We start from the raw sequence: 13,441 nt of genomic DNA on the forward strand, positions 1-13,441 counted from the left end.
AAGAGTCAGGACAGGAGACAGGATGTCACAGACAAAGCTCTGGAGAGGTGGCAAGCACAGGATCCTGGGGACACAACAGTGCCCAGGAGGTGGCAATGAGTGTCAGTGGATGCCCCTGCTGTCCCCAGACAAGGCCTGCAGCCTGGGAATAAGTGGGAGGCAGGGAGCTATGGCTGGATCACTGATGAATCCACAGAGAGATGTTCTTCCTCCTTCAACTACTTGACAGGACTTCAGATTATCTTTCGAGGCTTGGGGCTGTCCCTTGGCCCTGACTCCGCCCCTCATGCTGGGCTGCACTGGGCTTTGTCTCTGGTCGAGCCTCTGTCTCCTTTGCAGACTTTCAGGTCCGTCTTCCCTTAAAGGTCAGGACTCCTTAGGTCGCCATGCTCAGCAGTTGCCTCACTTTTGAATGAGACTGAGTGGCTTTTAGATTTGGTGAGCGCCGTGATCCTTTTGCCCAGTTGGTACAAGGTTGGCATACAATGCTACCTGCAAAGCATACCCTGCCTAGGCCACCACCTCAGCAACCCGGCAGAAACCTGCTCCCCTGTAGACAGACACCATCCTGGGAGAGAAGAGTCTGATGTGGGGGTGTGGAGCAGTAGGCGGGCTCACCTGTCTTCCGTTCTTATTGCAGCAATTACCTGTGGACACCCAGGCAATCCAGTCAACGGCCTTACTCAGGGCAGCCAGTTCAACCTCAACGATGTGGTCAAGTTTGTCTGCAACCCAGGATACATGGCCGAGGGGGCAGCTAGGTCCCAGTGCCTGGCCAGTGGGCAGTGGAGTGACACACTGCCCACCTGCAGAAGTAAGTCGCCCTTCCTGCCCCGCTGTCTTCCCCACCACCCCAACTGTCTGAGCTTCTGTGGCCCAGGAGGGCAAGCCATAGAATTCAGTCCCAATATTATTATCCCTCATCCAAGGAACTCTTGGGACACAGAAGGGTCACAAGCAGAGATTTTCAATCCCTAGATACCATTGTGTGATTATCCTGGGTCATTTGAGCAAATCAACAGTTTCATCTCACAAGCCTTATTTAGTTCATAGGAAAAGTAATTTATCATCATATAATGCCCCAGTGTGTGTGTGTGTGTGTGTGTGTGTGTGTGTGTGTGTGTGTGTCTGTGTGTGTGTCTGTGTATGTGTATGTGTCTGTGTCTGTGTCTTTCTGTGTGTGTGTCATTGTGTCTGTCTCTGTGCTGCTAATATGTGTGTATATGAGTGCGTGTATGCGTATGTGTGTGTGACTGTGTGTGCATATACATGTCTGTCTGTGTACATGTGTTTGTGTGTGTCTGCATGTGTGTGTCTGTCTTATAACTGTTTTTATGTGAGTATGTGTATATATGCATGTATGTATGACGGCATGTATGTATGACTGCATGTATGTGTACACGTGTGTGTTAGCGTGCATATGTCTCTCTGCCTGTTTGTGTGTGCCTTGTGTAGATGCATGTGTCTGTGTGTCTGTGCATGTGTGTAAGTGTGTCTGTGTGTGGTGTGTGCACAGAGGGCCTTTTCTCACATAAACAAGGAATTCAGAAGTTGCATCACCTCTGAGCAACATCTTGGTCCGTCCTCATGGCTGCAAAATGGCTGCTGTGACTTCTCTGTAACCACGTTTGGTAGAGCTCTGTTGATGAGGAAAAATTTAAACAGCAGAACGGAATGAAAGCAAATGCTAACGAGTCTAAGAAGTGAGGTCAGGCAGCCAGGGTGGAAGATAAGAGATGCAGAGAGGAAATCAGATTCCAGAAGTGGCCATGTAAGCTATTCCTGATAAACCTCTAGAGCCTTGAAGGGCTTTTTACAACAGTAGAGCAGTGAAGCCTCAGAGGAACTCATCAAAGGTCAAACAAATACCCTAGGGCTGGAGATTTAGCCCAGCCATTAAAGCACCTGCTAAGGGGCATGAGCACCTGAGCCAGAGCCCCAGAACCCACACATAAGAGCCAGGCATCAGGGATTGATGCGTGAGCATGGGCTAGATCTCAGGTTGGGCTGGTTATTGGTTGGCTGTTCGCTCAGTCTCTGATCTAACCCCAATCCCTGCATTTCTTGTAGATGGGATAAATTTTTGATCTCCATGTGGGTCCCTAACAACTGGAGTAGGGGCCATCCAAAAAACTATTGCCTGCACAGCTGGGCTGCCTTGTCTGGCTGCAGTGGGAGAGGAAGCACCTAGCCTTGAAGAGACTTGAAGTGTCAGAGTTGAGGGATACCCAGGGGAGAAGGGGAAGGGAGATGGGAGGGGAGAATTGGAGGGCTGACAGAGAGGAGAGCAGTGAGCAGGGTATAAAATGAATAAGTAGACCAATTAATTAATTAAAAATCAGATGTGGTGGTATGCCTGTAGTCCCAGCACTAGATAGAGGCACTAGAGACAGGCAGGTCCTTGGGGCTTGCTTCAGCCAGTCTAGCATAGTTGCTGAGATCCAGCCATTGGGAGGCTCTATCTTGGAGGAGGTGGGGAAAGTTGCTGAAGATGTCATACAAGGCTGTCCTGCATTCACATGTACATACGTGCCCATGCACACACATGTACATACATACTACACACACACACACACACACACACACACACACACACACACACACCTTGTACAATAAAGTGAATATCTATCTCACTTTACTTTTCCTGAATCACTTTTCCTGACTACCTTATTCTATGAGGATGAGGCTCAGGTCATACATTGCATACGAAATTGTTTGAAAGCCAAAGCACATAGTATGGTTACGGTGCTGTTATTCTAAGCATGCCGAACTTGAGTAAAGCTTCTTTGGAAACCCTTGCTCACTTGAAGGCCAGCTGAATCCTCCGGGACACTAATGCTTACTTGAAATAGTCATAAAAAAGTGACTAAAACAATTTCAGAACAAGATCAAGGGCTATTCGACCCAGCTTAGATGTGCCTGTCTTATAACAGATGAGTTTTGAGAAGGGGCCACCTTTTGCCAGGGATCAGATACACAGAGGCAAGACAGCCATGCCCTTGAGGCGTGCAAGAGTGGAGATAAATCATCCCAGGCCAGCAGCCACACTGGGAACACTGAGGAAGAAAGACTGAGTATTCTAGGAGGAGAGGCAGGCTCTTTATGGGAGGTGACGGCCACCTGGACATGGAAGATAAATCCACGACCAGGTGACCAAGGCAGGGAAGAAGGGCTGTGGCCTCAAGACCAGACCAGCCTCCCCTGCAGTGTCTACTCTGGCAGCAAGCTTTGATCTAGAGACTCGGCTGGGCGAGAAGCGTCTGTCTAGACTCCCCAATTCTCACTTCAAAGCTTGAGAAAAATCCTTCACATCCAAATCTCTGTGTCTCCCTGTCACTTTCCATGACAGTCATCAACTGTACTGATCCTGGGCACCAAGAGAACAGCGTGCGGCAAGTCCACGCCAGTGGCCCCCACAGGTTCAGCTTCGGCACCACCGTGTCCTACCAGTGCAACCACGGCTTCTACCTCCTGGGCGCACCTGCCCTCAGCTGCCAGGGGGACGGCACTTGGGACCGGCCACGCCCACAGTGTCTCTGTAAGTAGATCCATTGGCCTCTTCAAGTAGCTGGCGAAGGGATGTATCTCAGAGTGCATGCACATGCACACGCACACGCACACACATGTTCATGTATGTGCACATGCGTGTTGTACCACTCTGGCACTCTTGGCTGCTCCTTGGACATCAGGGCCCTTCTTGAAGCCCTGGTATAGAGATATAGTAGACTAATCCTCACATGTTCTTCCTGAACAGGGAACATTCCCTTTCCTCTCTGGTACTGCTGTGAACCCACAAATCCTAGGAGAATCCCCCCTCCGTCAGAGCTGGCCGTACAGAGATGCCGTGTCTTCATTTTAACCCTCTCTGGCTTTCCCAGAAAGATAGAATGTATCAGTTACCTCTTTTGTGCTTTGGCAGTATGTCTAACAAAAGCACAGTCTGGGGATGCAGTTCACGGTGGTGGAGACATCATGGCCACAGGAGTCAGCAAGGAAGCAAAGGGAGGTGAATGCTGCTGTTCTGTCTTTTTTTCCCCCTTTTCTATTCATTCAGTCCAGGCCCCAAGCCCTGAATGGTGGCAAGCACGCGCACATTTAAATTTTTTTCATTTTATGTCACCCAGTCCATAAAGTCCCTTATGGCCATGCCCTGGCTGTCTTCCAGGTAATTCTAGATCTTACCATGCTGACACTCAACTTTAACCTTCACACAAGACATGCACCCCTCTCCCCTCAGTAGGACTGAAGCAAAACTTCCCCTTGAGGCTGGGTGCCAGTATCCAGGTCAGCTTGGATGCCAACTCTAGGGTTGTCACTGAACAAGCCACTCGGCTGGGGGAAGTCCACCATCGTCCCAGAGTCGTGGCTTCTTCCACTTTGAAAATGATGAGGAAAACCATCTTCCAGCATCCAGACACTGCATGGGCAAGTCAGGAACACTAGTTTACTCCCTGGTACCTGAGGCTACCCCATAAGGGATAGCTACATTAATTGCTATTAGGAAAAGATACGGGGACAATATGGAGAAAAACAAAGCCAGCAGAGGGGCTTAAGCCATGACACTCGTTGTAGCCTCACAGTCTTATGAGATAAGCTGTGCCCTTGGGTCTCGGCACTCTGAAACCGTGGGGGAGGGGGCGTTACTCTCTCCCCGTCTTTCTAACACAGAGGCAACAATGTATCCCTGAGGTATTACTGACTATTGAGTAGTGGCTCTCACCCATGTACCTGTCTCTGTGAGTCATGTACCTGTTGGGAGCCTTCCAGTCTGGGTGACTATCCAAAGCCCTTGCTTCTAGGTGTAACAGGAGACTGCGACCACGGCTCACTGCCCATACCACCCTTGCCTAAGGTGACATGGCCACCCAGTCCCATGTATGAATGATAAGTTATCAGGAATTTTAAATGGACAGCTGTCTGCGTATGATGTGCCCGCCAGTCAGGCTTTGGGCTTTGGTGGCTTCTGATCATAAGGGGTCCTCTGGTCCCCTGTCCTCCTTAGCATCAGTGTCCTGCCTTGTGCCCTGTTTTGACAGAAGCTACTGTGACTATGGAGATCCTCCTACTTCACTCCAATGTTCAATCAAAGCCGTGACCATACCTTCTGGAACCACTGAAACAGGTTCATGGTAGCCTCACCCCAATCCTTCCTCCACAGAGCACCCAGTGTGGCCCTGCTGTGGTATAGACCAAGTCATGTCCTCGTGTGGCTTCCTATCACACTTAGAATAAAGTCAAAATGTCACATCATGACCCAGCTCCCAGTGCCCCAACCCAATGTCTTTCTCCACTCTTCCCTGGCTCAACTACACCATCTGTTCTCAACCTGTGGGTCGAGACCCCTTTGTGGATCCAGCGACCCTTTCATATCACCTAAGACCATCCTGCATATCAGACATTTACATTATGATTCATAGCAATAGCAAAATTAGTTATGAGGTAGCAATGAAAATAATTTCATGGCTGGGGTCACCACAGCACGAGGAATTGTATTAAAGGGGCCCAGCATTAGGAAGGTCGAGAATCTGCTCTACACACTGCTATGGTTTGAATGTGAAAAGTCCCGCACAGGCTCACGGATTTCAGCACTGAGTCTCCAACTAGCGCCTCTATCAGGGAACGTTTTGAAAGCTTTAAGAGGTAGAACCTCCCTACAAGCAGCATGTCACTGAATACAGGCCTTGGTATAGTTGTCTCACTTCCTGTCCACTCTCTACTCCCTGACTTCAGACGCAGTGTGACCAACTGCCTCTCACTCCTGCCTCCATGCCTTCCCCACCAGGACGGACTGATCCCCTCAAACTGAACCCAAGTAGACCCTATCCCCCCCCCCCCAAGTTACTTCTTGCCAGATATTTGGTCATAGAAACAAGAATGTGAGCCAAGACACACACCAAGTTCATTAGAGCCTTGGACCTTGGGCCTTGGACCTGCACACCTCATGTTCCTTCCTTGACGTTCTTGTCCCAGACAGAATAGGCCTGCCTCGTCTGTCATCTCGAAGAAACCGCTCTTGACCACCTTATTTAAAGTATTATTAATTAGTAGGTATTAATAGGTAAAGTAGATATTAATAGGTATTAAAGTAGATATTAATAGGTATTAAGGTTGATATTAATAGGTATTAAGGTGGATATTAATAAGTATCAATTATTCTTTGCTTCCAATTTAGCAATATTGTGGTGCAGTGAGCAGGCTGCATCCCTACTATGTGCTACATAGGTGTTAATCTTTGCTTCCAATTCAGAGGCGGTGTGAGCAAAGTGGGTAGACTGCACACCTACTATGTGCTGCATAGGTTTTAATGTTTGCTTCCAATTCAGAAACTGTGGTGAAGTCAGCAGGCTGCATACCTACTAAGTGCTGCCTACACGTTAATCTTTGCTTCCAATTCAGAGACGGTGTGGTGAAGTGGGCAGGCTTTGTCTGCTGGTGCTTGATGCATGTGGTAGCAGGAAGTTGACTCTAATATATATCAAGGTTTCCTCTCCCTCCTCACTTCCCACACGAAGCATGTGTGGAGTGATGGTGGCCCATTCCAAACAAAGTCACTCAGATGTTTGCTCTCTTCCCACAGTGGTGTCCTGTGGCCATCCTGGCTCTCCACCTCACGCCCAAATGTCTGGAGACAGCTACATAGTGGGGGCCGTTGTGCGTTACAGCTGCACGGGCAAGCGGACTCTGGTGGGAAATGCCACCCGCATGTGTGGACTGGACGGACACTGGACAGGCTCCCTCCCCCACTGCTCAGGTATGAAGTGTGGAGTATGTGCAGGTGACTGGTAGGAGCATGGTCCGTGAACAGGAGGCCCTTACAGCTTAGGAACCTGTACCCCATCTTTCCTATGACAGCATCTCTAGAAAGAACTTAAAGCACACTCTAGCCTTTCATCAATTCTTGGCCCAAACAGCCAATAGATTGCAAAAATAGGGAAGGTACTGCTTGAGGAGGTCTACCTGGAGCTTTAGTTTTATCTAGAAATCTGAGTCCATGCTCCTGGGGACGGCGGTCCAGTCTGTCATATTTGTGCCTGTGACTTTTTCTCCTCTGTATCAGGCTCTCTGGGACCCATCCTGCCTCCTTCGCTCTCAACAGTATCTAATTGAACTTATCCCATGTCCTGATTAACACTTGGGATAGTCTCCACCCTGAGACACCAGTACCCAGGCATGTCCTGTTACTATATTCGAAATCACTAGTCTCTGACATGAGAACTCTGACATCTTATTGAAGTAACAAAGATCCTATGTCCCCCGGGCATTGGTGACACACCTTTAATCCCAGCACTCATGAGGCAGAGGTACATAGATCTCTGTCTACAGGGTGAGCTCCAGGACAGCCAGGAATACACAAAGAAACTCTTCTTGGGGCTGGAGAGGTGGCTCAGTGGTTCAGAACACTGACTGCTCTTCCAGAGCTCCCATGTTCAATTTCCAGCAACCACATGGCGGCTCACAACCATCTGTAATGGAATTTGATGCCTTCTTCTGGCTTGCACTCATACACATACATACATACATACATACATACATACATACATACATACATACATACAGCTTTTAAAAATTCCCATGTCTGCATTCCCTAAGCAAGAAATTCATCCATAATGTCTTGCAACAGAACCATACGTCTGAAAGTGAATTGTACAAACAGTAACAGAAACCACCAGGCTAAACTGTGAGCAGCCCCAGCTGAGTCTCTTTTGACGTAAACCTACCTGGCGCTACCAAGGAATGTCTCCAGGGTGCAGCTGCTCCTGTAGCCTGAGATCCCCAGGGAGCCCACCTTCCCCTTACCAATCCCTAGCCCTTCCCTCTTCCAGATCCTTCCTACAGGTAACGATCCCAACCTCCTCGTCACACAGAACCCATCTCCCTGTAAGACGCACAGCCCTTGTCGTTCAAGCTTCCAGAAGAGCCTGGTTACTTGTGTTTAGGACCCTGATAGACTATCGAACCAGATATTTATTAAGTTTCTCCAAAAAGGAAAAGATCTCAAAACAACTGTGCAGAAGGGCTCCTGGCTTCCTGCATTAACCCCAGATGAATTGCTATGACCACCGACAAGCACTTCTGGCGTTCAGCCTTGTTAAACTCATGAACCACTCAAAAGATGAAGTAGATAAGACTCCTCATGAAGCATGAAGATGCCTTTAGCCTGCTAGCAAGGGCCCTGACTACTTCCTCTGGGACTTGTAGGTGATATGATTGGAATATAGAACAGGAAAGACAGTCATGTACACAGAGACCTGAGGTATCCAGAGCAAGTTCCATGAAGAGGGGGCGTACAAAGGAGCCAAGGGGGGTAGTCATGAATCTCTTCCATAATAGTATTTGCACATAGTGATTCTCTAGTCACTCTGGGATGATGAATTTCTTAATCTTTGATCTACTCTGGGTGTCTTTGCCATGGAAAGAAAAGTGCCAAGCAGTGGAAAAGAAACAAAAAGGTCCCTCAAAGGACTTCCAGCCCAGTCATCTTCTGGGGCACAATGTGAAAGTGAAAGTTCCTTCTAACCCAGAGAGTCACTTCCTTCTCTGGCATCGTGCCAACAGAAGCATGGACAGTGTTAAGAGCCCATTCTTGTCCAGAAAACTAAGTGAAAGCCTCCCTGGCTGAAGATGCATATGTTGTCTTGGACATGACAGCTCATCTCCTGTGTGTCTTTACAAAATAATGCATTCATTAGTAGCCCATGCTTTTAACCCCAGCACTCAGGACACAGAGGCAGGAGGATCTCCATGAGTTCGAAAGCCACCCTGATCTACGTAGTGAGTTCCATAGTATCCAGGGCTACACAGAGAAACCCTGTCTCGAAAAACGAGAGAGAGAGAGAGAGAGAGAGAGAGACAGAGACAGAGACAGAGACACAGAGACAGAGACAGAGAGACAGAGACAGACAGAGACAGACAGAGAGACAGAGAGAGAGACAGAGAGAGACAGACAGAGGCAGAGACAGAGGCAGAGACAGACAAACAGAGACAGACAGACAGAGACAGACAGACAGAGAGAAAGAGAAATAACACATTCAAGAATTCCAACTTTTGAGCCTCATCCTATACAATCAGTCTTTGAGTCATCAGCCCCTGATTAGGAAGGATATAAAGACAGTTCAAGACCCACCTCAGGTGTCCCTATGTTTGCTGATGTACCTTCTCAGTACAGAGTCACCGCTTGTATGTGCCCCCGTGGTGTAGTCTTCTGTCCCAGATCTCCATATAGCTCATAGATCGACCCCCTGGTTTAATAGGCATGGGACTGGAGAACTCGGCTCTCCTGCCTGCTTACGGCAGTGTAAGCATTAGGCTCTAGCTGAGGTAGGCAAGCCAGTGTGGAAACAGCCTTTCACCATCAGGGGCTCTTCTAGAACCCAGCACCAGCTGTGCTTCATCCTGGAAAACTCCGAAAGGCAACAAAATCCAGCCAAATGTGATAAGCTTTCTGTTTTCTAAACATCGTAGTTTGAAGGAACCCCGTGCTTTAAGGGGGAATGACGAACGTAGGGCTACTTCATACTCTCATGGTCTGAGACTACACAAAATAATTCTAAGCCTGAAGATGAGACAGCCACCACGGGTAAACCATGCCAGAGTTAAGACTGAAACATTTTTACTCCAGCTAACCCAGTATAGTTTAGAATGCTACCGTTCAACGCTTACACATGTGGGCCCATGACAGCACAGACGCCACCAAAGCTATCATCTTTTCTCTCTTGACAAACCACCCATTCCAACATCTTCCTCCCCTGTGGGCTCTGCAGAGTGTCTCTATCCCTCAGACACTAGGTCCTGTGGCTCTGTCTCCTGTTGTCTGCCCTCCCTCACTTCTTGCTTGGGTCCTTCAGCACTCTCTTGAGAGGGTTCGTAGCATGTCAAAAGCCAAGTGAGAGAGTGTAGTATAAGGAAGGGATAGGACAAAAATGGAGTGATGGGGTATAAGGCACACAAGCCATAGTTCACCTTTGCGAACAAAATAGTGAATAGAAAATCCTCAACTAAAAGGCAAGGATTAATCACTCCAAATAGTTACCATTTCCTCATAGTAAGAACATGGACCACATATTCACCAAGACATCATATGCAGCTGATTCTTGTATACCATTATTAATCATTACTTATCAATTAAAAATAAGATGAGACTTGAGAAGTAGCAGATGCCTTAATGGGGAAAGGTGTTCACCACCAAGCCTGACAACCCGAGTTCAACCCTGGAACTCACAGTGGAGGAAAGAACTGTTACTTTGAACTGTCCTCTGATCTCCACATACGTGCTGTCATTCCCACATCATAGTCCATCACTGAAGGAAGTCAACCACGGACTCAACCAGGGCAGGAACCTGGATGCAGGAGCTGACATAGAGGCCATGGAGGGAGACTGTTTACTGGCTTGCTCAGCCTGATTTCTTATAGAACCCACGACCACTGGCCTAGGAATGGCACCACCCATAGTGGGCTGGGCCTTCCCAGATTTATAAGTAACTAAGAAAAGGCTTGCCTATAGCCCAGTCTTATGGGAGCAATTTCTCATTGAGTGCGTCACCAGACAACACACACGCACACACATACGCACACTAGACAGACAGTAGAACGGATGGACAGACAGACTAACTGAAAAATTTTAAAGTAGTAAAAAATAAATAAAGGCTAGGATCAAGTTCACGCTGAGCTGTGGGAAGGTAAACCCATGGTAAAGAGTTTGAGTTTTATCCTGTCAGCACTAAAATTCCTCCCCCCCGCCCACAGAGGTTTTTACAGGAAAAAGAAGGGTCATATGACTGTTCAAGATCAGCGATTGTTAAGGTTGGAGACTTAAGCTTGGAGAGATTCAGAGGAAGGGAGAGTGGTGTGGATACCAGTGGGTACCACTGGCCAGCAGGTGTGGGAGGGGTGAGGCGAGAGAGAGAAGCTGGGGTGTGGCAGCCTGGACCATCAGAGTTCTAGCCTGATAGGAGCTGTCCTTCTTGTGTGGTTCCCAAGGACTTGAGAACCATGTTTTCTAACTACTGAGGTCTACTAGTGAGGTAGAGCCACTCATCCTAACATTTTTTTCTCCTTGGGGTTCTGTAGAGTATCTCTATAACATGGACCCTGGTTCCCCCAGGCACTAAGTTTGATGGTCTGTCTCCTGTCCACTGCCCTCCCTCGCCTCACCTTTCAAACACCACCACAGTTTGTGCAGACACTGGGCTGAGCACTTTGTCTTGTCACTTCCTACATCCACAGAGTTCCTTGCTTCCTCCCCACCAACAGCCTATCTCTTCCTCTCCCGAGACTTCTGCTCCATTTGCATAAAAAATCCCTCATTGCTTGCTGTGTTCTCCTCTCACAGGAACCAGTACAGGAGTTTGTGGTGACCCAGGGATCCCAGCCCACGGCATCCGGCTAGGGGACAGCTTTGCCCCAGGCAGTCTGATACGCTTTAGTTGTGAAGCTGGCCACATGCTCCGGGGATCTTCAGAGCGAGTATGTCAAGCCAATGGCTCCTGGAGTGGGTCACAGCCCGAGTGTGGAGGTAATGGCTCCTCCCCCTGCCCCGCCCCAGCATTCCTGCTCCCAGTCAGGACCCCAATGTCCACCCTTGGGGACTGAGGACATCAATAGACAGCTCATGTCTATTAGTAATCAAAAGATACTAATTTTATTAGTAATCGAAAGATAAGTAAGCTCCCCACCCCCTTAAAAAAGGAAAAGCCAAAATACACTAAAAGACCTCATGGATTATTAACCTTCCATACAGTTTGCTCAGCTAAATGTTACGATCTGTATGGGAGACACAGTGCTGACCAGAACAGACCCACTGCATGGTGGGAATTCCTGCATCCTCCCAAAATTCATATAGGCTGAACTCTGATCAACAACATAGTGGGTCCTCTGGGAAGGAGCTGAGTCACAAGGGTAAAGCATTCATGTCAAGCTCTCCTGCGAGGGACCCAAAGAGAGCTCTGCCCCTTCCTGCTGTGTGAGAATGCAGTGCGATGCCATCAGCCATGAACCAGATGGCTGATTCTTGCCAGACATGGAATGGGGCCTCTTCATCTTGGGCTTCCCAGCCTCCAAAGCAGAAAGTGAATCTCCAGTCTGTAGAAGCTGCCTGGTTTATGGTGTTGTGTTATAGCAACCTGGATAGACTGAAACATGCATCTTAATCAGTCAGAGTTTGCAGACCAATGCAGGAGATAGATGCTGGACACGCAACGGACCAAAAGAAATATAAATTCAACTTATGGATGAGCCTCAAGAGTGTCTTCTAAGACAGTATCAATAGGGGAAAGCCACTCCTAAACTTCTGGGGAGAGAATTCTAGCTTAAAACATCTCTTTCCAGAATCCATCCTCTTCGCAGCTGTCCCCATGTCTGTCTCTCTGTCTCTAAAGCACAGCTCTGAACTATCCTTGGAAAGAAAGAGTTTTAACAGCTCTGAATGAGGTTGGAGAAGAAAATTAAGGAGATGAGGTAAATTAACTATGTAGGAAGGTGGGAGTGAGCCATGTACCACTGCCAAGCCTCGCTGAGAACTTCTGTGGGGAGAAGGGTCAGTCATTCAGTGAGGAAGTAGTCAGCCCCAGACGGACCAACCAGTCTTCCCACATGGTGCAGGTATAGAGTGCATGGGAGTTAAGAGTGAGGCTTCTTCAGACAGAAAAGACAGTGGTTGGCTGATAGTGGCAAGGGGGCGGGATAGTGGGCGGGGCAGTGGGCGGGGCAGAAGGAGTAGCACAGAGTGGGTGGTGCTGAGGGAGTGGGACAGAAGGAATAGAGGGGAGGGAGAGGGGCAGGGGATGGGGCAGTGGTTATGATTAATCTGGGCATCTAAGCTGACCAAGAAAAGAGTGAGTTCATAGGTAGAGTGAGAGACAGGGAAAAAATGGTAGAATCTACAGATCGTAGAAGCAGACCAAAAGTCACCAGAGAACTGGGCCCAAGGGGAATAACAGACAGAGCAGGAGCTGGAAGCCTAGATGAAATCTTCCTAAAGAGCTAGGTGATGTGTCCAGGTCTCCTTTCTCAAGGTGTTATTTGGATTCCGTTGATTTTTTTTACTTATATCAAGAGAGGTGTGGGATGCCGCGAAAGTGCACCCCAATGGGTAGAAGCTTTTGTGATAACATTCAGATCCTAGGGTGGGGCCAGCCACATCAACAGGAGTCTGGTCAGAAATCTGGCAATTAAGAGTTGGGCCTGGAAGTGAATGTTAGGGCTGTCACCATCAAGGCTGTCCTCGAATTCTGATTTTAGACCCCCCCCCCCTTCCCAACTGCTCCGTTCTCAATGCTTTCCTCCTTTAACTGTTACACCCATGCTCTCGTTTTAATTCGTGTTTAATGTGCGGATTTCTTAAGAACAGACTTGAGGCCCCAGGGCGGGTAAGAACGCATGCTCTCCGAGCATGAGTGCATGAGTTCAAATCCCCAGCACCCATGTAAAACGCCAGGCACAGCTC

General features: G+C 48.4%; 1 protein-coding gene across 7 annotated transcripts in view; it reads left to right on the forward strand.

The window, feature by feature from the left end:
* Csmd2 (CUB and Sushi multiple domains 2) overlaps positions 1 to 13,441 on the forward strand; it is a 569,993-nt gene that overhangs the window by 529,928 nt on the left and 26,624 nt on the right. For 6 of the 7 annotated variants that reach the window (XR_010066640.1, XR_010066641.1, XR_010066642.1 and 3 more), the window contains 4 exons: positions 641 to 814; positions 3,350 to 3,538; positions 6,578 to 6,751; positions 11,330 to 11,512. Coding sequence is in view for 1 of the 7 variants with exons in the window: in XM_063288624.1 (XP_063144694.1) it covers positions 641 to 814; positions 3,350 to 3,538; positions 6,578 to 6,751; positions 11,330 to 11,512 (720 nt within the window). In the remaining 6 variants the exon portion in view is untranslated. Of the gene's footprint in view, positions 1 to 640; positions 815 to 3,349; positions 3,539 to 6,577; positions 6,752 to 11,329; positions 11,513 to 13,441 lie in introns of those variants that run through there. The other variant, XR_010066645.1, reaches the window with a different exon arrangement.

The sequence above is a fragment of the Rattus norvegicus genome, chromosome 5 (genome assembly GCF_036323735.1).
Source record: "Rattus norvegicus strain BN/NHsdMcwi chromosome 5, GRCr8, whole genome shotgun sequence".
Classification (NCBI taxonomy): Eukaryota; Metazoa; Chordata; class Mammalia; order Rodentia; family Muridae; genus Rattus; species Rattus norvegicus.